Raw genomic sequence first — 24,706 nt, 5'->3', positions numbered from 1 at the left:
ACCAGCAAGCTGCACACACTACCATGCACACTCGCAGCCCAGCCCAGCCCAACGCGGGTTAGACTCTAGAGGTGTCTGTCAGCAGCCGCTACTCTGCTGCTATGAATACTCGGATCCGCTCTCCCAGTTGTACACCAAGGGAATGGAGGTGGAGCGAATCCGAACCCATCCACCGGCTGGGACGGCTTTCACACCGGCTGGTCATCCATGGATAAGTAGGGTTGGTTCGGTGATGGGCAGCAACCCTACTACTGTCCTCGCTCTCGGGTAGTCCGTCCGCAAGCAAGTCGCCCGTCACCATCACCATCGCCTCAGGTACACGGCACGGCACACTGCACGCTGCATTCTGCATACTCAGTCGCTTGGAGTTCTCGGCTCACCTCGTGCACGCAAGCAACTGAAAGTGCGAGCGGCCCAGGCAACACCCAGCACAACGCTGCCGGTCGCACCAGTGTTGGAACACCATGTCGCGCATCCTCGTCTCCGACCTTGCCGCTCTGGCGTCCGAGACGAAGCGCAAGCACCCAGACGTCCGCGCGGCCTGCGACGCCGCGCTCACCGTCCTCAAGCGTGATTCGGACCATGCGCTCACCCTCGCCGCCAACGATCCTGGCCCCGCTGTGGACAACATCCTGCTCCGGCCCATCCTGCTCGCGTGCGAGACAAAGATGCCCAAGGCACTCCCCCTCGGCGTTGCACTTCTCCAGAGGGTCATCTCGATGAATGCAGTGCCAGAGGTGCGTGCGGACGCAATCTTGCACCTGCAGATCTCCCCGCTGACCGGTGCTTCCCCCTTTTTCCCCTCCTTGCAGCCCTCGCTACCCATTATCATCAACCTCCTTACTCCGCTCTCGCAGCGCGCAAGCGACGTCGACGTGCAACTCAAGCTGCTCCAGACCGTCGCCGCGCTGCTGTCGACCTACCCGCAAATTCACGACGAGCAGCTCGCTGACCTGCTGCGTCTCTGTTTCGCCTACCAGGAGAGCGCCAAGGTCGCTGTCGTCAGCTCAACAGCAGCTGCGACGCTGCGTTCGGCTGTCATGACTATCTGCGACAAGGTCGTCGACGAGGACCGCACCCTGGACGCCATCGCAGGCGGCGGCGAAGATGCAGCGGCCAGCGCGCCGCTCTCCGCCATGACGCTCCCGCTTCCCGGGTACACAGAGCCCGTGACGCTATTCCCTTGCTCCAAGGACGCATATCTCGTCTTCTCCAACCTGCACCACCTCGCCACCGGCGAGCCGCACAAGGCCACCTTTCTCGCGCTCCCACACTCACCACGCATCACCTTCTCCCTCGAGCTCCTCGAGTCCGTCTTTGTGAACCACGCACCGCTGTTCCGATCATCAGCCCCCGCCACCCATCGGCCGCAGTCAGCCCATCACCCGGAACTACAGATGGTGCTCAAGCAGATGACCTGTCCTTTGCTCATCACTGCGCTTAGCAGCAGCTACGGCGTCGAGCACGCCGCGGGTGGGCTCGCGTTCAGCATACAGGTGCGACTCATGCGCCTCCTCTTTCTGCTCCTGCAAAAGTTCACGCCTGAGCTGGACGTAGAGGCCGAAGTGCTCATGAGCATCCTCCTTCGGCTCTTACCCCGCTCCTCCAGTGGCGGCACTGCAGAGGCCGGCGGCAGCAATAGCACCAGCAGCAGCAGCGGCGCGCCAGCAGCGCTTCCTTGGCAGCGAATCTTGGGACTGGAAATCATACGCAGCCTCACGACGGATGCCGAACTGCTGCGTCACCTCTGGGCGCGATACGACGATCCCAACGCGCATGGCGACGACATTCGGCGCAGTGGGCAGTGCGGGGAAGATGGCGGCGGCGGAGACCGCATAGACGGCCCGCCGGCCGGGCTCGTCGCGAAGATGGTTGAGGAGCTGCGTCGCGTCGTCACGGAGGACTCGTCGCTGATTGATCGGCGAATAGTACGGGAGCAGCTTGGCACCGCACCCGTAGAGCCCACCGCAGCGGGCCGCAGCTCGGAGAAAGCAGCAGCCGGGGGTGCAGCAGCGTTCTACGAGGCTGCAGCTGGCGCCGTCTCTGGCGTTCTTGGCTCTGGCTCCGGATCCGGCTCGAGTTCCAGCTCCCTCTCCATCGGCACGATTCCCAACGTGCAAGTGATCGACCAGCTCGACAAAGCTGATGCGCCATCTGCCGCGCCGGCGTACACTTACGTCCTGGCGCTTTATGCTCTTATCAACGTTGCAACCTGTGTGACGAACCAAGTGCTGCCTGCATACTCGGCCTTTGTCAATTCGCGCCCCAAAACGGCGAGCAGGGCCCCGCCCGTGCTCGATATTGACGCTATGCCATCGTCTACACCGTCGTCGCCCTCTCCCTTTTCAGATGCGGTGCACAGTGACAACAGCAATGGGCATAGCAAAGCGGCGATTCGTGCGACGAAGCGCGTGGTGCAGACCATCTGGCCCGCGATGCTCGCCTCGTTCGAGTTTGTCCTCTCCACCAAGTGTGATGACGCTGTCTTCGCCGAGGCGCTCGCCGCGTGGCGCAACGTGACCAATGTCGCTGGCGTCTTTGCGCTTGTCGAGCCACGCGATGCGCTCCTCCATGCACTCATCAAGTTTGCTGTGCCCGCCGGCATCGTCGCGGCTGCGCTCGATCAGCGTCGGTCGTCCACGTCCGCCACCACCGCCGCCGCCGCTGCTGCCGGTAGTGGCGCAGGCCCACCGCCCTCTTTATCCATGCCCGGCGCAGAGACATTGGCCGGTTCAACGAACGGCGCTACATGCGTCGGCCTGTCCCGTCGGATCATGGCCAGCCTCAAAGCGCTGATCCACTGCATCTATTATCTCAGCGGGAGTCTCGACGAGTTCTGGTATCCAGCGCTCAACGCGCTCGTCCAGGCTGAATACGTTCTGCACAAGATGCGCAGATCGTTATCCTCCGCCTCAGGCTTCCGCCCCGCGGCCCCTCCTCCTGCTCCGCCTGCGTCGCCGTTCGCCGTTGCGCCCGTCGAGCAGCAGTCGGGAATTCCGCTGGTACTCGTCGATCTGACGCCTGATGAGCTGCTCGCCGACATCTCGCACATTGTACAGAATACCGCTGCGCTCGACCAGGCGTCCTTGACGCAGTTCCTCGCCTGTGCCTGCCAGCTTAGCGCGCAGGTGGCCGGACTGCCGCCGCAGGACAAGGCATCAAAAGCACCGCGAGATGCGTCGTTGCGTCTGGCGCAGAGCAAGACGGCCCTGCTGGATCCCAAGGGCAACAGTATCATTTTGACGCACATCGCCATCGCCTGGGCCCTCAATGCGGAGCGGCTGACGATTGGCGCCCAAGGAGCTGGCTGGAGTGTAGTCGTACAGCACATCTTTGCCGTGCTGGAGTACGAAGAGGCGCAGCCGAACGTGCGCATGCAGGCGGCCGCCTCGCTCAATAGTATCACTCTCGACGCCATGGCAGCGTGCGCAAAGCAGCAGCACGCAGAAGCGCGCATGCGCATCCAACAGCAGGTGTTCGAAGCGATCGAGCGCCAAGCCATCCTGCACCATCGCCGATCTTCCGTCTTTGACCTTGAGATCCGGCGTCTGGCCATGGAAACGATGCTGAAGGTTCTTGAAAATTACGGCCACGTTCTACAGCATGGCTGGGACTCGATCTTCGCGTGCTGCAAAGCCGCTTGCGACCAGGCGCAAGTGAAAAAAGGGGCTCTCGGCACAGCGCCACGTAGTGCGGTGCCGCTCATCAAGATTGCGTTCGCCGTTGTTCAACTTGTCGCTTCCGACCTGCTCACGTGCCTCTCTGAAGATCAGCTCAGGGCGTGCATCGACAACTTTTCCGATTTCGCCCTGCAGTCGGAGGACGTCAATGTCTCCCTCACCGCCGTTGGGGGGCTTTGGGGCGTCACAGCTGACGTCATGCGCCGCTCGCAAGAGCAGGCCCACTCAGCTACCGAACTCTGGATGCATTTGCTCCAGCGCACTGCGGACATGTGCTTGGACGCCCGCTCAGACATCCGCAATGCCGCTATCAGTGCCCTCTTCCGTGTACTCGAGCAATACGGCTCGTCTTTTGACTCGACGCTTTGGCAAAGCACCTTACTCAAGAACTTATATCCTTTGCAGAAAGCTCTCGCGGAAGGCCAGGAAGCAGCAGAGCGTGCCGGCACTGCTGATCAAGCGGACGACAAGTGGAAAGAGATCCTGGGAGAGGCCCAGAGCGAATGGAAGCAAAGGGTCGTTTCGAGGTCGCTCTCAATTGCACGTCTCGGCAAAGTCTTTGCTGAATATCTCCCAACGAAAATTATCTCATGCCCAGACTTTGGCGGCATATGGGCACAGCTGATGCAACTGCTGGATGAGACGTTCCGCGCTGGACCGACCAACCTTTCCCAAGCGGCAATTGAAGCCAAAGTGACCGTATTGAATGCCGAGGTGGCCTACGAAAACGACCAAGCGGAAGCAAGACACCATGCAGCACATGGCGTTGCGTGGAGGCATTGGGTCGGCCTGACCTCAGATGCACGGTGCGTGGATAACATGCCATATCTGTCCCAGAAGAACATGGTCGGCAATGTGAACGTTGCATCGGCCATCTACAAGCGTACAGCTCACGAATTCGACGTCGGGCGCCTTCGTACTCTATTTGATGGTCTCAAAGCGCTTCTCACATTCCCATCGGCTGTAGACGCGCCGCGAGACGTCGATGCTTTGACGCCATTGCAAGCCGCTGTACGTGAATTGATGCTCTCCATCACACCTGTACTGGGCTCGCGAGCGCTCGTTTTGACCGAACTGGCGCAATTGAGCACGTTGGCAGTTGTCAATGATGACGAAACAAACTTTACGTTTGTCGCGCTTTGCAAGACATCGTTGCAGGACATGCAGCGGCTCTACGAGCAGTGGCATCAAGAAGTGGAAGTGTACACTGACGGTGCGCTTTCTGCAATGCTGGCTGTGAGTCGAGGAGTGTATCCATGGTTTCTTACAACCCAGCTGACCCGTTATGCATTGTTAGGCGCTTGCTATTCCGATGCAGCTTCGATACGGTTGCCCATCTTCGAGCTCCAATGGGACACTTCCACCCCTGTGGAAGATTGTCACTGTGGTCGCATGTCGCATTTTGAGTCTAGCGATCGTACGCCTAAATACTAACCAAAGCCTTCCGCAGGAAGGTTTCACAGACTGCTGGGTGCACATCGTTGCGCTCTTGGAGGCTGCTCTATCACCTCGGGTTATTTCTGACACATCGCAGAACTACGTCCAACTGCAGGAGGACCAGGTGTTTGATTTACTCCTGCTCTCTACCATCGAGCGCTCGGTCCTCAACGCCATAGGCACGGAGAGAACGCCCGATGCGATCATCGATCGACTTGCACAAGCGCTGGTGACGGCCAGTGAGCTCTTCGTCCGTGACCACCTGGGTCTGGACGAAGCCGGCGGTCGGTTGCGCTCAGACGGTGATGGCGGGACCTCAGGACATAAAGCGAAGCAGCTTGGGACATGGAAAAGGCCAGCTGGGCTTACGGTTCCAATTAAACCGACACCGCGCGAGCTGACAGCGTACTGGACTCTGGATTTGCTCTTCTTGGCATGCTCTCGAGGCTCCAAATGTGAGTCTGGTCTGGATGCTCCGCTATGCTCGTGAAGGAGGACCGTGCTGACCGTTCCGACACCGCAGTGGACGCGCAACGTGAGCGAGTCAGCAGTCGTCTGCTCCCTCTTCTGCTCGACCGCTGCAAGTCCACACTGCAAACTTACGCAGCTGATTCTTTGCTCCACGGAACCTCGCCACTTCCTCGAATCCGAAGTGAGGAGCTCAACTATCTGCTTTCACGCCTCCTCGACCTTCGATCTCCTCCTGGAGCGATTGAAAGCTATGTCTCTGTCAGTCATCTCAGCAGCAACATCATGCAATCGGAACGTGTCCATCTGCTACCTCTATTCTCCTGTCTGACCGACCTGCTCGCGCTACCGCGCTCCACAAGTGACTACCTCGACAAGATTAGCATCGGCACTTCCACAGCGCTTGCTGTCCCCATCACCCTTCCGGAGGGATTCGAGCTCGGCACAGTCGGTGCTACGAAGAATGTGCTGCACAGCAACCGCATGGAATGGGACGAGCCGACGATGTACGACGAGCTGTCGAAAAAGTGCCTTGCAGCCATTGCCGGGGCCCTGGGTCTTCCTTGATCACGTTTCTTCACCTCATTGTAGCATACAACTCATTTTGCGATTGCATAATAGATTTTCCCTAGGCTTTTATACCCGTTACTTCGTCTTTTGCGACGTTGATGGAAGAAAAAACCTCAATAGTTCGAAGAAGACTGCGACGCCACATATGCGGTCAATCACTGGCACTGCGGCCCGATCAACCATAGATCGCACTCACCGCCTCCCACCACGACAAAGATGAACAAGTACAGCAGCGCTGGGGGGACCTGTATGAATATGCAAGGGAGTTTTGCCTTTCAGCCCTTTTGCTTTCTGTTCCGAGCTGGAGCAGCGGTTTTATCACTCACGGGTGACTTGTTCGCCGCCCTCTCCGCATATGACGGTCGCTTCACCTGCTTGCCGGCGCGTGCTGTGGCAGCATTCTGCGAGATCGAAGCGAAGCTGCGTGAGCCCAGAGCTCATGGTTTTATTTGTGAAGTACTCGCCCGATATACGGCGCTTATGTACTGCTCACACGCTGATTCTTTGCTCGAATGTCTTTCCCAGTAGGCTGCGCCGGCGACAAGGAGGCAATCATCGTGCATGAGCCTCTCCATTGGAGCATCCACACATCAGGATTCATACCATTTTGGGCCGTAGTTCCTGGGCAGCTTTACAGTTCTTTTGAGACGTTCACGAGGGACGCTGTCAGTTTAGAATACCATTGGTTATTTACGCCGCCGTCGTCCCAGCAGATGTAGATTTCTGCTCTCTGCCACGTTCGCTGTCGAGGTGATGCAGTCAGTACCATTCCACGTGGGGCTTGCCCTGGAAACTGGAGCGCTCACTCGCGGCTGATGTCTGGACTTGTCGGAATATACGGGGAAACCCCCGTAAAGAGGATGGCCGCGCAAAGCATCGGGGATTCTGCACGGCGAACCGGCAGAATTGGCGCTGCCGTGGGTGCATTCACTCTATTTGTGACTGTTTTGCCCAGAACGGAATAAATGCTGGTCTAAATCCCCATTCCAACTTGCTAACACCGTACATACCGTTGGAGTCAAAAGAACAGAGAACCGGGAGACAGAGCGAATGATCATCGCCGATATATCAGCTCGATTTGGATGTCCAAACAGGCTAGGTCTACATCCAGCACCTGACGCCTGCAACCATAGCATGGAGAAGCAAGCCTGGCCAAGGCTATAAGTCCCATCAGCTTGACGCTTTACAGACCTTACAGCCACCAAAAGTGACCTCAGCGCCTTTCAGACCGGCCGAGCTTGCTTCATCCAAGTTTACCAAGTCCAACTCCGCCTCGTCGCCACCGTCCCTCAAGCTGAAGGTGGACGTGATGAACGCAGGATCTGCACAAGGCTCGGCCTCTCTGGTGCCAATGCCGGGTGTGGCAGTTGCAGGCCCTTCAAAGCGGCCTTCACAAATGACTGCGGCCGAGAAGCAGGCTGCGAACCTTCAGAAGCTCATGGCAAACCCCGAGAAGGAGGTGAAAATACCAACTGCATCCACAACTGAGAAGCAGCTGCGCCCACCAAAGGAGATGATGAAGAACGTCAGTGGTAGCAGTGCAGGTGCTGGTAGTGGTGAATTTCACGTCTACAAGCATGCGAGGCGGAGAGAGTACGAACGAATAAAGATTATGGAGACAGAAGACCAAAAGGTGAACCATCACGCGCGAGTCAATCGCCTGATAGTGGCTGACACTGCCATTGCTGCCGTACGTCTTGCAGAAAAAGGAGAAATTCGTCTTTGAACAAGCACAGGCAGCGCGTGAAGCGGAGCTCAAGTCGAAAACGTCCAAAAATAAATCACGGCGGGACAAACGGAAAGTGGCGAAACAAAGGGCAAAAGTGGGTGCCGATGGCGCTCCAGGTGCCCAATCGGCAGTATCTGACAACAAGAGGAAATTGGATGGCATTGATGAAGGAGCGGATGGCGATAAGAAAAGGAAGGTCGCGCCTGGTGCGGATGCACTGACCTACTCGCGGCCGGATGCGGAAAGTGACAGCGAAGCGGAGTAATGCAACCTATCAGGCCCTTATCGACTCTGATTACGGACCGTTTTCTTGTGGTTCACTGCGATGGGCGCTTGCCATCCCCAATAAACCGAGAAGAATGCTTCTGATAATCAGGTAAAGAGATGCGTGCATACCCCGCGTCAGCGGGAGCGTTTCAACCGTGCAGCACGGGTATAAAAGGCCGAGTGCAATGTTGGTTACATCTTTTCCCGATGTCCACTACCTAATGTAGTGGCGGTACTGCAACGCCATCGTGGCGAGTGAGGTGGCTGCGGGCACACAAAAATGGATGTCGTCAGATATTGGAACGCCCAATCATGTCGGTCACAAGCTTGAACCCACAGGCAACGATGAGAGGGCTGATTATGCCTGCCGTGAACTTTGCAGTCTTGAACGCGAGTACCTCGCTACCAAAGTGTCCGAGAGCGATCACATACGTCCACATACACGCTTCGTAGATCCTACACAAGGAGCAAGTGCGTATGCAAACTCGTGGTTAGTTTCATGGTCGTCGCCGTCAGACATGCGAACGAGGGACAGACGGTTTCGAATGGAGATTGTACGCTGCGTAGAACCGTACAACAGCCGACAAGAGGTTCCACGTGCCAAATGTCCTGGCAGATAGTGGGGTAACTGCCATCGTACATATAAATGGAGGAAGCACGTTAAATGGGCAACGCGCCACGATCGTCGCGCCGTTTTCACAGCTTACCTGAAGCGCCGCCACTCGTGTAGACCTTTCTGCTGAACTGATAATCGATATAATTTTGTACGCAATTGAGAATCGCCAGCGAGCTGACGAATAACAGCCATTTGCCCAGCAGGCTTGGCGGGATCCCTGGCATGAGCAACGGGATCAAGTCAGCCCAAGTTCGTCAAAAGTTGATAGCATGGGGATTGGTTTCCCTCTGGAGGTGCCTCGCTTATTGCCTCCATGCGGTCATCGAGCAAGGCCACGGCTTGTTTGTTCTTCGGTTATGAGAACGCCATACCTACAGGAGCTGGGCGACGAAGTCGAAGTAGCCGCGAAAGACGAAGAGAGCTTGTCCATGATGGCTAGGGAGCGCGTGCACTAGTTTGAGAAACGTTCTCTGACAATCTCGGCAGGCTGGGACGTTCCAGGCCTATTCCTTTTTGCAAATGAGTCACCACATATACTGGCGACGAATTGTACGTTCAGAACAAGCAAGGAGATTGGTGCGGCGCTGTACGTCGTACCGTTGTGGCCATGTGAGGTGTGGAACATTTAATGAGACACGGAACAAGAATGACGAAGGTATGGAACGACCATGTCTTAAGGGGCCATGTTTCCGTAAGTGTACTGGTTCGGGGCAATTCAAGTTACTTTCAACGCAATTCAAAAGAATGAAATGAGCGAAGTGAAGATCAACCGAAAACGTGTTTGAGGTAAGACGGTTCATTGCACCTGTTCTATTACAATTACACCGGCAAGCAAACGAAGCTTGCGAGCCATTTTAGATTGCAAGAAAGAACTTCGGATATGAGCTCTTCAACCGCATGTGTCGGCACTGACGCCCAAGGCGACAGCAAAGACAGCATTCAACTTCCCAAGCCGTCCAAAGCGAAGGAAGAGCCGAACGGTTGAGGCCAGACAACGCCCCCATTTTTCATTTTCTTTTGTCGAGCTTCCAAGCGAGAGCAGCTCTACCTCACGTCCATGCCAGAGGCTGGCCTTAATAGTTGGCATCGAACAGCTTAATCCCAAGTCGTCGAGGGCTGCTGAGCAGCGACCTCAACCGGAGCGCTAGCCTCCCAGCTGGGACCGCCATCTGCAGCCCAGTCCTGGTTGGCCGTGTCCGCGTTCCAGTCGACGTTGGCGTCGCCAGTGGGAATGTTGGCCGCGAGGACGGGGTTGAGAGTGCCAGCAGCACCGCCAGTTGCATCCACATTGTAGTCGAGGTTGGCAACGTCTGCCTCAGCACCGGCAGCAGCAGCCTTAGCAGCAGCAGCTGTGACAATTAGAATGATTACGTCAGCTTGAAATCCCTCAGATAGGAGCATATGCAGCAATCTCACCCTCAGCCTGCTCCTGCTCAATCTCTTGTGGATCACGGTAGAAGAACATGTCGGTCATGATGCTCCAAGGCTCGTCACGGCGGAGCTGGCCCTTGAGGCGAAGGACCTCACGGCAGAGCAACCACCAGAGGAGACCGATGGAGTGCTTAGCCTTGTTGTTACCAGGGATGGCAACATCAACGTGCCTGAGCGGAGCGTCAGCATCGCAAAGAGCGATGACAGGGATGTTCACGTAAGAAGCCTCGCGGATGGCCTGGTGGTCAATGCGCGGGTCCGTGACGATGATGACACGGGGTTCCTTGAACGAACGGACAATGTAGTTCGTGAAGGTACCAGGAGTGAAGCGGCCGGCAATGGCAGTTGCGCCAGTGTTGGAGGCGAACTTGAGAACGGCACGGTGTCCGTACTGCCTGCCACTGATCACACAAATATCCGCAGGGTTCTCAATGGCCGCGAGAATGCGGGCAGCGAAGACGATCTTCTCCCAAGTCTTGCCTAGGTTGAGAAGGTGAATGCCATCAGCACGCCTCTTGAAGACGTACGGCAGCATAGCCTTCTCGACATTCCTACATGGAAGAGCAAGCAAAGGGAGGCAGGAATGCAGGGTCAATGTCTGGTATGCCACCTGCGCACTTCAGACGCAACGTGCTCACTTGGTGCCGATGTGGGTCTGGGCCGCGAGGAGGAGGTTAAGGTCCTCCTCTGTGGCGTTGAGGACAGCTGGGAGCTTGGAAGAGGCCATTTTCGATGTGTTGTTATGGACAAGTACAACGATCAAAGGGGCGTGTGAGGGAAGCAGGAAGACAAGGTAGGCCGGATGCAATCTGAAAAGAAGTTGCCAGACAGCACCCGGCGCAAAGCTGTTGGCTGAATGTTACGAGCGAGAAGTCCTGCTTAGGGTTCGTGCATGTGGAGGTCCTTTTCCGCAGCAGCTTTGTCACCGCGACAAATGAGATCACGTGAGTGCTTTTGTTTCCTCAGTGTGACCAGAGTTCCCTGTGATTGTAACGCGGTCGCTCGTTGAGCGTTCCTGTCTGTACATGAGCATTATGCATCAGGTTTTTGGTAGGGTGTTGTGACTCCCTGCGCCGTTCATGAGGCGTTTGACAATGTGTAATGGGGAGTGGTCTTTCGTCGTGAGGCTATGGATTGGGCTGCAGATGCAGGTACATACCACGCCGAATGCTCTCGAAAAGTGACGCACACTCATTTCCTTAGCACTGAGCTTGCGCTATGTAGCTAAAGCTGAAGTAGCAGCCTCTTCTCATCTGTTCGTTGCGCTCATTGGTTCCAATCCGTTCATGTCGAGAAGTCATCTTAATCCACTCCGCAGGCTGATCACATATGACAAGCTGCCCACACTTTCTGAACGGTACATCCGCCATATAAGTGACCGGTGGCTGCAGGGAACCACATTGCGCGTGGCTGTCGCGTGATGAGATTCGGGCAGTGGCCAGCGTGTGTGTGTCGGCTCAGGGTGGTGTGTGGTGTCTTCATATGCTTTCATTCAATGATTCGAGTTTGCAGGCCACCTCATTTTGACGAGCTTGCAGTCCCTTGCTTGAAGTCTGCAGGTGGGAAGGGCAGGCGACCTTCACTGCAAAACAGGCCGTCACCCACTCGCACAAAGCCGCCAAAACACCTGCATGTAGCACCTCAGCCAAAACCCTCGAATTGTGGCCACGCATGGCGCCAGTTGATGAAGCTGTTGCTGCGGGCTGCCAGCGTCTTTCACTCATTTTCGCCACTTCGGTCAGCCACGTTACAACTGGTTGCATCGATCGAGAATGCGATCCTTCACATTCCGCCATTCTCCTTTGTGTTTGCCTGGCCTGGCCTTTGCTTCAAAGTTCAAACAGTAAACCCACACTTTTGACCGACAAACAAAATCCACAAGTGACCCTGCGGCTTGGTCTGGCTTGGCGCAGGAAACCTTTGAAACCTGCGGACGGTGGCTCACTGGGAGCCGACACTGCGTGTTTCACTCACTGATGCTCACCAGTGACCAGATACGCGGTAACCACAGTTCCCATGGAAGGCAACATGCGCGGAAGAGGCGAGATTGCAGGTTGGCCCCGCCCGGCAGTTATACTAAGCGTTTACAAGAGATTCGAACCTCCCAGCGTAACTGAAGCTGAATAGGATATGCATTGGCACTACCCAATCATCGCCGCACAAAGCGATCGAGCTTGGCGCGAAAGAGAAGCTGGGCTACTCATTGTTCTTTCAGGAGACGGAGGAAGTGTCAAATATATGCGCCACCATTTCTCCAGCTTTCCATTCATTCCCCTATTCTATTCAGCTCCTCCATCTGCATCAGAATCACCTTGATCCTTAAGCTATTACGTGTTCACAGTTGCAACTCTCACCTGGGCGAGAGTAGAACGTGGCATTGCGCGCCGCCATCATGGATACTTCATCTTCTAGCAGCCAGGCGCAGCTGGAGCCATCTCAAACCGCAACGTACCCATTTCCTCATGGCTACACAGAAGTCAACCTGAACTGGAGACCGAGGACTGCTGCAGGTTTTGAAAGCCCTCGTAGTGCTTCCAGTCAATCTCGGCGATGTATTTCTGGATCAAGCGACCTAACCATCAGGACTGATGCTGCCTGCAACGTGGGTTGATGACTCACCCTGCGAGCAACTCCGCCAGATAGCACCGAAGCGAACAGATACCTGACACTTTCCCGTGTGCCAGTCACGCACGCCCTCGAGCTCAACACACAATCTGCTCGGCTCTCTGGGTAGTCCAAGCTCTCTGCATCTTAGAAAGGAGAGCCGCTTTGGTAGCATGAGTCCACCTTCGCGTTCGTCTCCATTTGCATCAATGTCCTCATCTCGCAGTCCGACCGCCAGCAGTCACGTTCAAGGCATAGGTATTCGCGAAACCGCCTTTGACGGCCATCGTAACGTAGGGTCAACCTCGCGCGACATCTCTGCTGTCCCGAGCTTGACGGTCACGCGAAACTCAAGCAATACACTGCTTTTTGGTATGTTCGACTATGAAAAGGAAGCCGATGATGCATTTCATGATCCAACGGTAGAACCGAAAGGCAACAAGACTCTCGCTACGACGAGGGGCTTGATGAACCTTGGAGCTCTCGCCTTCCTGACTTTGGGTCTGTGTATGCTATTTGCTGGGTGTGTGGTACTGGACAGTGACCAGGGATGGCTTTTGCGTTCACGGCTGACGACTACTGTCTCTAATCGTACAGTTATCCCATGCTGGTCTACCTACGGCCGAGAGACCATAATTTGAGTACATTGAACAACACCGGGCAAGTCGGGGGCATATCTGTAAGCTCTTGCACCCGTGTAAGGACAACACGTGTCGTGCAGGCCCCGTATTGACGCTCGCCACCGTGTTGCAAGGGCGTCCGCACCACTCTCATCGACCCTGACACACCCGAATCGGTGTACACGCGCACAAGTGTAGATGGAAAAACTCAACTGAAATTGGTGTTCAGCGACGAGTTCAACATCGACGGCAGGACATTCTGGCCCGGTGATGATCCATTTTGTGAGCTCATCGTGAACCGTGGCAAATCCCAATTTCGCGTGCCTGCACTGAAGAGGCGTTTGTTCCTCCACCTAGGGACGGCGGAAGATCTCCATTACTGGGTGAGGTTATTTCACGCAAGTTTTGCTACTATCAACCTGAATATCTGAAGCTGACGGTCGCGACTGTTCACCGCAGGCCACCTCCGACTACGAATGGTATTCACCCGAGGCGATCACAACCGCAAATGGATCGCTCGTGATCACGCTGTCCGAAACACCCACGCACAATCTCAACTTCCGCAGCGGCCTCATGAACACTTGGAACAAATTTTGCTTCCAAGGCGGGCAGATCGAGTAAGTCTGAGAGGTTTGGTTGGCATCTAAAGTGGTGTCCTACTGACCGTGCCCCTGGGCGGGTCCGTTCGCATTTTTGCCAGAGTCCGAATTATGTTGCCAGGGCGACCGGACGTGATGGGCCTTTGGCCTGCCGCTTGGACGGCTGCAAACATTATCAGAGCAGGATAGTGAGTGGATGGTCTTGTGACGTTGCGGGTCGTTTTGACTCACGCAGTGGGGACTGCCATCAGTGGAGCAACAACGGATGGATTGTGGCCGTACTCTTACAATTCTTGCGACGTTGGCACCCTCAAAAATCAGACATACCCTGCAAGTCAGGGTGGCGGGCCGCTGGCTGCTGAGACTACGGGTGTGTATGTGGAGCAAGTTAGTACATTTTTCCTGTGGAACTTCGGATTATTCAGTGGCTGAAATGAAAGAGTGCTGCAGTATGGACCGGCACTAAGCTATCTCCCAGGCCAACGCCTCAGCGCCTGCACTTGTCCGAACAGCGATGACCATCCAGGTCCAAAGAACAGCGACGGCACCTGGGTCGGTCGTTCTGGCGCCGAGATCGACATCATTGAAGCCGCAGCCCGAGGACAGCGCGGTGCAAATGGCAGCACGTCCATGAGTCTCCAGGTCGCGCCTTTCGATGCGGGCTACTGGCTTCCAAACTCGACGAGCGACTGGGCGACGTTCTACACGCCTAACACAGAACCGAACGAGTATCGAGGTAGCGTGTACCAGCAAGCTGCTTCTGGTCTGGGCAACACTTCGTACGAGGCTTATGAGCTAACAGGACAACAATTCAGCTCCTATGCCTTCGAATATATCCCTGGTACTTCTACTCAGAGCCATGTCACGTGGCTGATCGATGGCGAGCGACAGTGGCGGCTAGGGTCAACTGGGCTCGGGCCTGATGAGCAGACCGAAATTGGGCCGCGCGTCGTACCGACCGAGCCGATGTACAGTGAGCCTTCCCCCCTGCGCTTGGACTATTTCAAGCACCGTCGAGCTATGCTGACCTCATATTCTCATGCCAGTCATCCTTAACCTCGGCATCAGTCGAAATTTTGGTGAGCTTGCTTTCGCAGCAGTACTTCGATCTAACTAGGAGTTGATCCATTATCGCGGGCCCATGGCAGTTTCGATCGACTGGGAGAATTTGGAATTCCCTGCGCACATGTACGTAGACTATGTGAGGGTATGGCAGGATCCTAGTAAGATTGCTGTTGGCTGCGATCGTGAGTATGGGTATCGTTGTCGTTGTTTCCAACTCGCACTGATGAGATAAATCTGTCCTTTTCGTTGACCTAGCGGATGATCACCCGTGAGTCCTACCTCGTTCCGCCCGGTTGTAGAGCTACTTCCTGAATCTAATATTCGTTCATTTTTCTAGCACCGCTGCTTACATTGAGAAACACTTGGAAGCGTACACGTGAGTTCTGACATCGAAGGCAGGAGGGGTAGCGGCTACTGAGACTAAATCACCATTTACCTTTTAAGAAATCCGAACCTGACGACTTGGCAGCGTCCTCGCTCTGAAGGAGGTTACGGTTCGAAAGTGTGAGTGTGCTGTCGCTGCAGTTAGGCCTTTCACTATGTCTGACTTTCATCTATTGCTCCCAGACCGGGCAATTCCCTGCTGGGACAATGTTAGACTGCATCGATCTTAGGACTTATCATACGTTCATCTGTTTAGGCATGCAAACTTCTAAATTCATCGCAGTCTGCACTATTCTCGCGACTTGGTGAGCAAGCTGCTTCTACACCGGACTTGGGCTTCTCGTTTCGCCCTCTGGAAATGCGCGAGGCAATGGGAGCATGAAAGAGCAGCGCTGGAAATCGAGCACACGGGGATGATGCAGAGAAGTGGATGTGCAGCCCGGCCAATGCACCGTCTGATTCGTTACTACTTGGAAGGATGAGAATATGTATAGTCATACAGGCGTCTTGACTTGTGCGTCTTCTTTCATTTTACTTCTTTCAGCCAAGGAGCGCTCGACCCAGGCAGCCATGTCGACCAAGTCGCCGCGCATCACGTCATCGCGAAGGAACTGGTGCTCGAGCAGCTCCGAGTAAGTGGCTCTTCGCCCTGGCACTTTCTCGAGACAGCGAGCGACAAAATCCTTGGCAGTTTCCGAATACTCAAGCGGTAATGTGGGTGGGTCGCCGTGTACGATGGCTTGTAGTTGCGCAAATACGTTCGAGTATGTCTCGGGGGGGTATGGGTAGCCGCCCTTGGTGAGCTCCACTATTGAAAGGCCCAGGGACCACACATCCGATGCGACTGTGTAGGTCGCCAAGTTATTTTGGGACTCGCCCTTGATGCGTTCGGGCTACGCCACAATACGAGACGACGAAGTAACAAACCTCAGATGGACGAAAACGATGAATCGACTGGCATGTAGAATGTTACTCACCGCCATATAGCTTTGACACCCAATGTTGGTCTTTGCTAGACTCTTTTCCAGTTGACCGGACACGCCAAAATCGCATAGCTTGATCTCGCCTTTGCGATTGACTAATACGTTTGTCGGTTTTACGTCTGGTGGGAGAGACATAACGATGAAGAGTCAGACATTAGGCCCTCCGCTGTGCGCCAATTTGGGCGCTCACCTCGGTGAATGATATTCAGTTTGTCCTTCAGGAACCGCAGCCCTTTAACCATGTTGTTTGCAATTCTCGCCAAGACATCTTCCGGTACGCTTCCTTCTCCGTAGTATAGCTTGTCCAGACTTCCGGGGTTCATGTACTCCATGCAGTAATAGACACACCCTTCGATGAAGAATGCACCGTAGAACTCGACAATTTGCGGTGCTGTGGCTCGATGTAGGATGTCGAGCTCCGTAATGATCGCTTTCAATTTTGGATCATCGAGTTCGAGGCGAATCTCCTGCAAAAGCATTAGAAGCGTAAGCTTTGGGCCCTCACGCGGCGGGGATGCGTATTCAATTTACGCACCTTCATTGCCATCTCAACTTTGGTACGTGTATGCCTGACTTTCCGCACAGTTCCGTAGTTCCCACGACCTAACTCATCTAGCAACTGAAGATCATCCATGTTGATATTGAATGTCACTCCGTTCCCAAACTCAACCCCAGAGGCATGGAGAATCGCTTTTCCGCCAAAGTTCAGTCGGCCAGACGGATCGACAATTTTCGAGTAGCTGGAGAAAGCAGAACTCATCGTGCCGCCTTTTGATGCCACTGCCAGGCGACCTGGAGGCGCGAGCTTTCGACCTGGCCCACTGTTAAGTGGCTGTGCCCCTGCCGAGCCTGGACCCTTCCTCTTTGAGTCCTCTGTTGCATTCCCACTCATATCGCTCAACTTTAGCAATGGCCCCTTTCGCCGACCACCCAAGCCTCCAGTACTAGCTGCTGGAGCCGAGACACTTGCTATACCCGGTGGAAAGCTGGGTCGCGGCGGCGCGATGCGGGTGCTACTGAGTAGTGAAGAAGGGTCAATGCGCTGATTGGGGGCCATTGTTGTTCCGGCTGATGAAAGATTTGCGTTCTGCAGCCCATCCCGCACAAGTCAACATCAGCTGTCCTCGAGGTCGGTCGTATCGAGAGAGACTCACGGCTGCTAATCTGGCCTGCAGACTCGGTGGTATCTTGGCTCCACCCAGTTGTTTCGTGCGTTCGGCCAAATCTGCAAGGCCACTTTGCGGGCCACCTCCCCCTCCTGGCCTCCTTGGCGGAGGCCCTCCTGTCGCTGCCCGAGGGGGTGGACCACCGGTCGCCACCTGCGGTGGTCGTGGCACCGTGCTGGCTGAGCCTGTTGCTGATGTTAACACTGCAGCTGCTGGAGCCGATACAGTCCCTGACATTGTTGGTCGTGTTGCTGCAATCAGGATCAGCGCGCATTTTCATGAGTGTACGCACGTTAGATGGCCACGCCAGATGAGGTTGCACTCACCTTTGCTGTCGTTCCTACCTTTGAGAGATAGGTTCGACACTTGAGACTCGATCCCACTCGTGAAAGGAGCAGCTTGCTCATCGTTGCTCGACATGTTCTCAGTCGATTGCCCCGCTAGCCTTGTTCAAATTGATGGGTCACGTTGAGGGCGATTCGAAGGATCCCTGCAATCCAAAGAGCAGGCAGCCCGCAAGGGGTTCAGATTTGTTGAACGCGATGTACCGTGGCCCATCCTCTGACTATGAAAGTGTAGACAACGAAGAGCAGCAACCGTCAAAGGTTCAAGGCGACGTTTGTGATCAAGCTATCACCAACAGAAGTCCAACCTCCGGTGGTGACGGAAAGCCTGCCTGCTTGAGGGAGAAGGCCTCTCCGGGGGAATTTGCAAAATCTCCATGATCATGGAACTCTCCTCCCATTTTCAGGGACACTTCCCGAATCGTAACCCGAGCTGTCTACAGCCGGCGCACGCTTAAAATCTGCGGGGGCGATACGTGCATGATCCTTGTGTGCGCTGGATGAAGGGTCCAGCAGAAGTTGCCCCGTTTTTTTTTTCCGTTCCATCGACGATTTTGAACCAGGGCATAGGCACCAATGTCCCATTCATTCACGAAAAATGTATCGGGTTACGAGCGTCAAGCCGGGGAGGATTGCAGCAAACATGCCGAGAATCGCGAAAATGCACTTAACCCCCCGACCCACCAAATCACGTCTAGTAACGTCTCACGGTGGGAACGCGTCACGCGCGGCACACATGAGAGTCAATGAGAATCGCAGTTCGCGTCGCTCCTCCACAGTTTAGCGCTTGACCATACAATAACTTGTTCTCGACCTTGCATGGATGCAGAATTGCCACGCTCTTTCCTCGCATAGTGCATCCCTGAACGTGTTCCAAGTCACAAGCGGTTAGCCAGCTTGCTTTTGCTCAAGTTCAGCTGCACACGGGTAAGCTCGTGTATCATGCCGCCGGGGAAGCTCTATCATCAGACATCGCGTGAGTTGGGAGTGGGCAATTGCACTCGCTATACGCGCCCTCTCTCTTCTGGCTAATCCGCGACTTCCCTCCTCAGTCAACTTAACGAAGCTACCCAGAATACCACGAAAGCCTGACGCGATTGCTCCATCTGGTGGTGATAAAGAATCTAGCCCTAATGTTAAAAAGCCTCTCCCAGCGATGAACGGCCTGTCCGCAAAGCCATTAGCGACGTCTGGCTTACGCAAAGCGTCTCCCTCTTCAACCTCATTGCCTCCGCTGAACGGGAAGGAGGGCAGAGCAATTAATATCGACGACGAAGGCACAAAGTCAAAGTCGTTCGTGAAAACGAACGTGACCGCGGACTCGGAACTCGACTCTGACCTAACTTCCGAAGGCGAGAGCTCTCTCAGCGGCGCAGACACCGACAACGACCTTGACTCAGAGGACGAAGCTGATACGAGCCACGGATTCAGAACGGCCGACACGACATCGACCTCATACAATAGTGGCAACAGCGACGCGTCTGACAAAAAGGGCAAGAAACGGGCATTGTTGGCCGGCGGTGCGGTGGGAAGCAAACCCGTATCCAAGACGCCGAAGAATGCAAAGGCTGCGACAGGTGAAGCGAAAAAGAGGTCTGATGGCACGAAGACAGGAAAGAGGCAGAATAATCAAAAGGGATTCACCGGCAAAGACGAACAATTCTGCCATCAACATGGCAAGTCCAGCCTCTGCAAATTTCCTCTGATCCAGTGTACAGGTGAGTTTCCTTTATTGGACAAGAGCCATATTGGCATGCGCACGGGACGTCTCTCGACTATGGTAACAAATGGGTGCGGATAACATCGAAAAGAATAACGCGTCGCTGACGACCGTCGCTCATTTTGAACATTCCTGAACCGCAACCCGCAAACGTGCGCGCTCGAAAATATTGCTGACTGCGCACACAGTCGTGCGGGGTGGCGGCAACCGGTGCGCTTACTCGTATTGCTCGTATTCGCTCGAGAACTTTTACAACGAGGAGCTCGAGCAAATTCGAAAGAATGGTCGTGGCGACACAACCTATGACCCGGCCGACCATGTCGGGCCAGGTGAGGCGAAATATTTCTGGATTGTGAGTATTGTTGCCCCGAGTGGATCACCTCACTCGAAGGAGGCGCCCTGCTCAACTTGCGTTGTTCCTCACATTTCCTAAGTGCCCTCGTTGTCGGGGCGCTTGCTATTGCTCGGGATGCAGGCGCTTCAATGGCCTTCCTGCATTCAGCACAACTGAGCAGGCGGCCAAAGTGACCGAAGAGAAAGGCAGTCTGAAGGCTCACCTTGCTGCATCCCGCGATATGATGAACGGGGGAGTCAGAACGAAAAGTAGTAGTCCTAGCAAATCGGACAAAAAGGCATCATCGAAAAAGGTGGCTTCGAGTGCAAGCGTGAGCTCCAGTCCAATTGCCGGTGCCAAATTGAATGGCCACGCCGATCCAAAGTCTCCCGGCAAGCTCAAAAAGCAATTATTAAGGCCTGCGCTTGAGAAGGATCGCAGTAATCGCAAAAAGCTCACGAAGAAAAATATCGAGAGCAAGAAGCAGACTACCGGAGATGCCAACCTTGCGAAAAACAAAAGCAAGCCCACTGCTAACAAGAGCACAACCAGCAAGGCTTCTGCGCCTGCTAGCACTGCTAAAGCGAAAACTAAGAGTGGTCAGAAGCTTCGTAGAGGAGCATCGCCCAAGAGCATGAAGCGCCAGACACTGTTCCCGCGCAAGCTGGTCGAGCCGAAGAAAGTCGATGCGCCACAGCTTGACGTCATCCACACGAAACTGCCCAGCGAGAACATTGCAGCAAGAATTTGGCTGTACGAAACGCTGGTCCGGTTTGATGCCGTTGAGACACCTGCGTGAGTGATGAATCCAATTTCACAAATGAGATAACGACTAAAGCCTGCTCACGTGGCTTTGTCTTGCAGCAATGTCCTGAAAACCCTGGACAAGTTCGAATCCTGGACCCCTCGCTCTGTGCAGACGATTTTCGAACGAATGATCTGTACCATTGCTGGCTTAGGGAAGAACATTCAATCTGGTCAGCCCCGAGCAGGCTTCCAATCGCTCGTCAAATCCTTCAGAGATTTCGGAGGCGACAACAGCCGCGGAGAGCCATGGAAGGTCGCATGTCAGCTCCTGCAAGACCATGAGATCACCATCACCCCACTCCCGGTAGTGGAGCATGAATTCAGCATCGAAGATATCGAGGAACCTGCACCGCCTTCGCCAACATTGTTCACGCGTATGACCAGAGCAAGGCGTGCCGCCGTCGAGAACCGCGAGGTCAAACGGATGAACTTGCGGGAGGCCAGCGTCTCGAGCTGGGAGAGCGAAGGAGAGTCGGAGTACGACTATCAGGATGTACAGGATCAAGAGGATGGCGAAGAAGGAAGCAAGTTCAAAGCGACAAAAATCAAGCTTACACTCAGGAGAAAAGGAAGATGGTCGGCTTCTGCGGAGAATGCAGAAGACGAGATTCAGCCGCGTCGCTCAAGCCGAACGCAGCGCTTGCAAGAAGAGTCGGACGAGGAAGACGCTTCAGTTAGGGAGACGTCCAATGGTGATCGGGAAGGGGATGATGCCTTGTCCGCCGCAAGCGGTCGGAACTCTGCAGAGAGTGAATCGCCCTCCGAGAAACACGAGGCGAAGAAAGAGAAGACCAAGACTCCCGAGCCCGCTGGTCCGATTCCTGCTCCGAATTTGGAAGACAAGATTAGCATTCTTGTTGCGCTCATCGAACTTGTGCTCCAAGCGCCTGAAGTCAACAAGGACTTGCGACAGTGCGCCGATGAGATTATGGCAGTGGAGAAGGAAGCAAAAGCTGCACTGGGCCTCCTGGAGAAGGAGTACGCTGAGATCAACAGCGCAGTCCAGAAGAAAGCCCCCAGCATGCTAAATAGGGAGCTATTTGAAGCTTGGAAGAAGGAGGTGCGTCTGGTTGCGAAACTGGGCAGCTTGAAATCTGCTGGCCGGGACTGACATGCCTTGATCACTATATCACATGCACGCACACAGAAACGGATGGCCGACCGCAATCACAAGTGGGCTCTTCTCAACCATCGCGTTCAGCTCTACAACAACCTCAACACGCTCAAGTTGCGTACTGGCCCGCTCGGCGTCGACGTAGATGGCCGCGAGTACTGGCAACTTTCAGAATATGTAGAGCAAATGCCACGGCAGACAACTGGTCGTTGGGCGTGGGGAATAGTTGTACATGGCAAGCCTTTCCCTTCACCAGCCGCCATGGCAGCTGCCGCAGAAGAAGTCAGGAGAAAGGAAGAGGAAGCTCAGGAGGAAGCGCGAGCGGAGAAAGCTGCTGCTGAGGCTGCTGTGGAACACACAACGGATAGGGACGTGGTCATGGGGGATGATCGCAGCAATGGCACCTCTTCCCCATCAGGGAATGGCGCACTTCCGTCCGACAATGTGGTGGCTCCCAAGCAGGTACCTGTCGATCCGGAAGAGGCGAAGTTTCAAGTACGTGGCAGCGCATCTGCGCCCAGTACGCGTCTCCGCACCATGGTAGCCAAGCTGGATGTAGCGGCGGCGCCCGATCCCCGGCCGAACTGTATCGACTTGACTCCGCCAACACCTTCGGCTAGCCAACGCAGCATTTTGCAAGCCGACGAGACCGAGTCAGAGCTTTCGGAATTGAGCGAAACGGAGAGTGTGCGCTCCGTGCCGTCTTCAAGTGGCAAAGAGGAGCAATGGGTCGCCGAGCAGCCTGACTGCTGGCAAACGGTCAATTGGCCTTACTGTAAGTCGCCTGCGGTTAGAGTGAACTCAAGAGTTGCACAGGTGTGCTAAGAGGATTTCGATGTGTCTGTATCTGTTCCACAGGGATCAACCAGACTATTCTCTATATCAAATACAGGCTCGAAAAGGTCGAGTATGATGGTAATAAAGCGCAGAGCGAAGGCAAAGGTCCAACCAAGACCAAAATGCAGATCGCGGCCGAGCAACAGAAGCGACGCGAACAGATTGAGACCCTGTGCAAGAATCTTGAACAAGTGCTTGAGTACTTCGTGAGTCGCTTACTATTAAGTAGCACCAGCCGTGCTGAGCCACCAAGCTGAGTGCCTGCCACTTAACTCTGTTTTCAGATGTGGCATTTCGAACTTGTCACTAAAGAGGACATCCAAGGTGACAATGCATCACCACAGAAGCCAGCCAAGCAGGCTTGAAGGGAATGGCTAAGGCAAACATCTCTGCGGGCATCTACTGATCCTACGACCCACACTCTCACATGTACTTATATGCAATGAACAGTAGTATGCTACAAGATCGGCAGAAAAGGATCTGTCTTCAGAAGCCCCGCATCAATGTACCCCAGGGGGCATATTAAAACTGGCATGGCTTTCTCCCGCCGCATTCACAGGTGTTTACAAAGCCTCATAGTCGCCACGACTGCTACCGCGAAACCCTCCTGATAGTCCTCGCAGGGCTTGCTTGGCCACGTCTTGCAGCAGGAAAGGCGACTCGCGCCAGAACTCTTTGTGCGGGATCTCGATGATGCCGAATTGTTGGTAGTTGCGATAAGTGCCCAGCGCAAAATATGTGCCGAATGTGAGGAACAGCAGGAAGAAAAACCATGAGAAGAAGCCCCAGCCACCGTCTGTTCTAGGTTGAGAGGCATCGCCGTTTCCACGACCTGCATCGTTGCCATCATCACCGTTTCCATTGTCGTTGCTGGCGCACGCATACGGTGTGGACCAATCCAACTTGAGCTCGCCATCTCGCGCATCGTAATGTTCCCAGACGGGGTTCGCGCTCTGAAGAAATAAGGGAACACGACTTTCTTAGCAGTGAACAGAGAGAAACGCATGAAAAGAGAGAGTCACCTTTGGAGCCTTGTGATCGCATTTAAAGTTAATGAGAGTCTTCTGCTTTTTATCGGCGTATGTTGCTCCGTGGAGCCGTAGTTGCCACTCTTTTGTGGACAGACAAGCGCGTTAATGAGTTTAGCAGGTGAGGGCGATATCCGGCTGACATCAAGCAACTCACGCTCGCCTTCTTCAACCGTGTTTCCCTCGTCGGTATCCCACCGTATCGCAGTCTGTTCGCCTCCTTCTTTCTCAGGGGTGATGAGAGGTATCACCTGTGTGATACGGTCGCTCTCGCCCTGCTTGGAGTTGACCACAAGCAGACACGCCCACGACCCTTTTGGACATTGGTCATTTGCCGGGCTTCGCTCGTGGTAGTTCAACGGTTTGCAGAGATCTAGCGCCAGGCGCTCCTCTGTCTTTGTTGGTGGTGTGGCTTTTGTTGAGGAGATGGAGATTGGGAATGATATATGCGAAAGGTCACTGGACAATCAAACATGCAGGGCACGAACTCGAAATTGGGTTAGATGGCTCGCATAGCGGTTCAAGATGGAAGCATCAGCGTGCAACTTCTCCCTCACTAGTGCTTGTTGTTTACTTTGATATCCTTGCAAGTGAAGTGATTATGGTCGGTAGCACCTGCAGCGAGCGATGCTGCAGCCAGAACCAGTATCACTCGGCGTATCAGGGGGATCCTGGATCGCCCCCAACATCGCAGAGATGTCTTGATTGCCATCTTCCACGCCTCTCTCTCGGCACACACCAATCTTCGCGGCGGCAAGGTTGCGTCCAACGCTGCTACTGCCCAACGGGGAGCAGCAACATGGCATCATTGGAGGATGAAAGTCCTAAGAGTGGCCGCATCTCATTCAGTCGAGTATGGTATGATCGGCGGGATGCTCAGGCTGGGATGCGGCACTGCGCCCG

At 54.8% G+C, this 24,706-nt stretch overlaps 9 protein-coding genes across 9 annotated transcripts; 4 read left to right on the top strand and 5 right to left on the bottom strand.

The window, feature by feature from the left end:
* Positions 1-393: 393 nt before the first annotated feature.
* On the top strand, positions 394-6,213 carry K437DRAFT_230880 (uncharacterized protein). Its single transcript, XM_013390616.1, has 4 exons — positions 394-737; positions 813-4,916; positions 4,978-5,572; positions 5,641-6,213. Exons 1-4 carry the CDS (start codon positions 465-467, stop codon positions 6,150-6,152), a joined length of 5,484 nt encoding a protein of 1,827 aa, XP_013246070.1. The 5' UTR covers positions 394-464; the 3' UTR covers positions 6,153-6,213.
* On the bottom strand, positions 6,183-6,892 carry K437DRAFT_95776 (uncharacterized protein). The gene is made up of 5 exons (XM_013390615.1): positions 6,759-6,892; positions 6,649-6,684; positions 6,482-6,556; positions 6,352-6,400; positions 6,183-6,239 (listed from the first exon to the last, which is right to left on the bottom strand). Exons 1-5 carry the CDS (start codon positions 6,759-6,761, stop codon positions 6,214-6,216), a joined length of 189 nt encoding a protein of 62 aa, XP_013246069.1. The 5' UTR covers positions 6,762-6,892; the 3' UTR covers positions 6,183-6,213.
* A 659-nt stretch (positions 6,893-7,551) lies between these two features.
* On the top strand, positions 7,552-8,149 carry K437DRAFT_219198 (uncharacterized protein; the record flags this gene model as incomplete). Its single annotated transcript, XM_013390614.1, has 2 exons — positions 7,552-7,788; positions 7,859-8,149. 2 exons carry the CDS (start codon positions 7,552-7,554, stop codon positions 8,147-8,149), a joined length of 528 nt encoding a protein of 175 aa, XP_013246068.1.
* A 163-nt stretch (positions 8,150-8,312) lies between these two features.
* On the bottom strand, positions 8,313-9,390 carry K437DRAFT_253242 (Erg28-domain-containing protein). The gene is made up of 5 exons (XM_013390613.1): positions 9,143-9,390; positions 8,859-8,984; positions 8,689-8,779; positions 8,489-8,607; positions 8,313-8,415 (listed from the first exon to the last, which is right to left on the bottom strand). The coding sequence occupies exons 1-5, from the start codon at positions 9,195-9,197 to the stop codon at positions 8,366-8,368; spliced, it is 441 nt and encodes a 146-aa protein (XP_013246067.1). The 5' UTR covers positions 9,198-9,390; the 3' UTR covers positions 8,313-8,365.
* A 198-nt stretch (positions 9,391-9,588) lies between these two features.
* Positions 9,589-10,990, bottom strand: K437DRAFT_230870 (ribosomal protein S2). Its single transcript, XM_013390612.1, has 3 exons — positions 10,837-10,990; positions 10,184-10,749; positions 9,589-10,116 (listed from the first exon to the last, which is right to left on the bottom strand). The coding sequence occupies exons 1-3, from the start codon at positions 10,923-10,925 to the stop codon at positions 9,863-9,865; spliced, it is 909 nt and encodes a 302-aa protein (XP_013246066.1). The 5' UTR covers positions 10,926-10,990; the 3' UTR covers positions 9,589-9,862.
* Positions 10,991-13,176: 2,186 nt separating this feature from the next.
* Positions 13,177-15,594, top strand: K437DRAFT_219220 (glycoside hydrolase family 16 protein; the record flags this gene model as incomplete). Its single annotated transcript, XM_013390611.1, has 12 exons — positions 13,177-13,325; positions 13,400-13,481; positions 13,557-13,704; positions 13,780-13,805; positions 13,882-14,039; positions 14,123-14,209; positions 14,273-14,395; positions 14,462-14,994; positions 15,068-15,100; positions 15,170-15,278; positions 15,424-15,462; positions 15,531-15,594. The coding sequence occupies 12 exons, from the start codon at positions 13,177-13,179 to the stop codon at positions 15,592-15,594; spliced, it is 1,551 nt and encodes a 516-aa protein (XP_013246065.1).
* Positions 15,595-15,923: 329 nt separating this feature from the next.
* On the bottom strand, positions 15,924-17,393 carry K437DRAFT_253240 (MAP kinase). Its single transcript, XM_013390610.1, has 4 exons — positions 16,989-17,393; positions 16,644-16,920; positions 16,448-16,572; positions 15,924-16,363 (listed from the first exon to the last, which is right to left on the bottom strand). The coding sequence occupies exons 1-4, from the start codon at positions 17,211-17,213 to the stop codon at positions 15,965-15,967; spliced, it is 1,026 nt and encodes a 341-aa protein (XP_013246064.1). The 5' UTR covers positions 17,214-17,393; the 3' UTR covers positions 15,924-15,964.
* Positions 17,394-18,791: 1,398 nt separating this feature from the next.
* K437DRAFT_253239 (uncharacterized protein) lies at positions 18,792-23,230 on the top strand. Its single transcript, XM_013390609.1, has 8 exons — positions 18,792-18,939; positions 19,016-19,681; positions 19,872-20,035; positions 20,118-20,812; positions 20,882-21,884; positions 21,972-22,713; positions 22,797-22,981; positions 23,060-23,230. Exons 2-8 carry the CDS (start codon positions 19,120-19,122, stop codon positions 23,138-23,140), a joined length of 3,432 nt encoding a protein of 1,143 aa, XP_013246063.1. The 5' UTR covers positions 18,792-18,939; positions 19,016-19,119; the 3' UTR covers positions 23,141-23,230.
* On the bottom strand, positions 23,201-24,611 carry K437DRAFT_253238 (uncharacterized protein). The gene is made up of 4 exons (XM_013390608.1): positions 24,361-24,611; positions 23,961-24,262; positions 23,798-23,886; positions 23,201-23,728 (listed from the first exon to the last, which is right to left on the bottom strand). Exons 1-4 carry the CDS (start codon positions 24,513-24,515, stop codon positions 23,339-23,341), a joined length of 936 nt encoding a protein of 311 aa, XP_013246062.1. The 5' UTR covers positions 24,516-24,611; the 3' UTR covers positions 23,201-23,338.
* Between the last annotated feature and the right edge of the window lie 95 nt (positions 24,612-24,706).

This window comes from Tilletiaria anomala (assembly GCF_000711695.1).
Source record: "Tilletiaria anomala UBC 951 chromosome Unknown K437scaffold_3, whole genome shotgun sequence".
Classification (NCBI taxonomy): domain Eukaryota; kingdom Fungi; phylum Basidiomycota; class Exobasidiomycetes; order Georgefischeriales; family Tilletiariaceae; genus Tilletiaria; species Tilletiaria anomala.
Note: the sequence above shows the minus strand (reverse complement) of the source record. Positions and strands in the feature narration are given on the sequence as shown.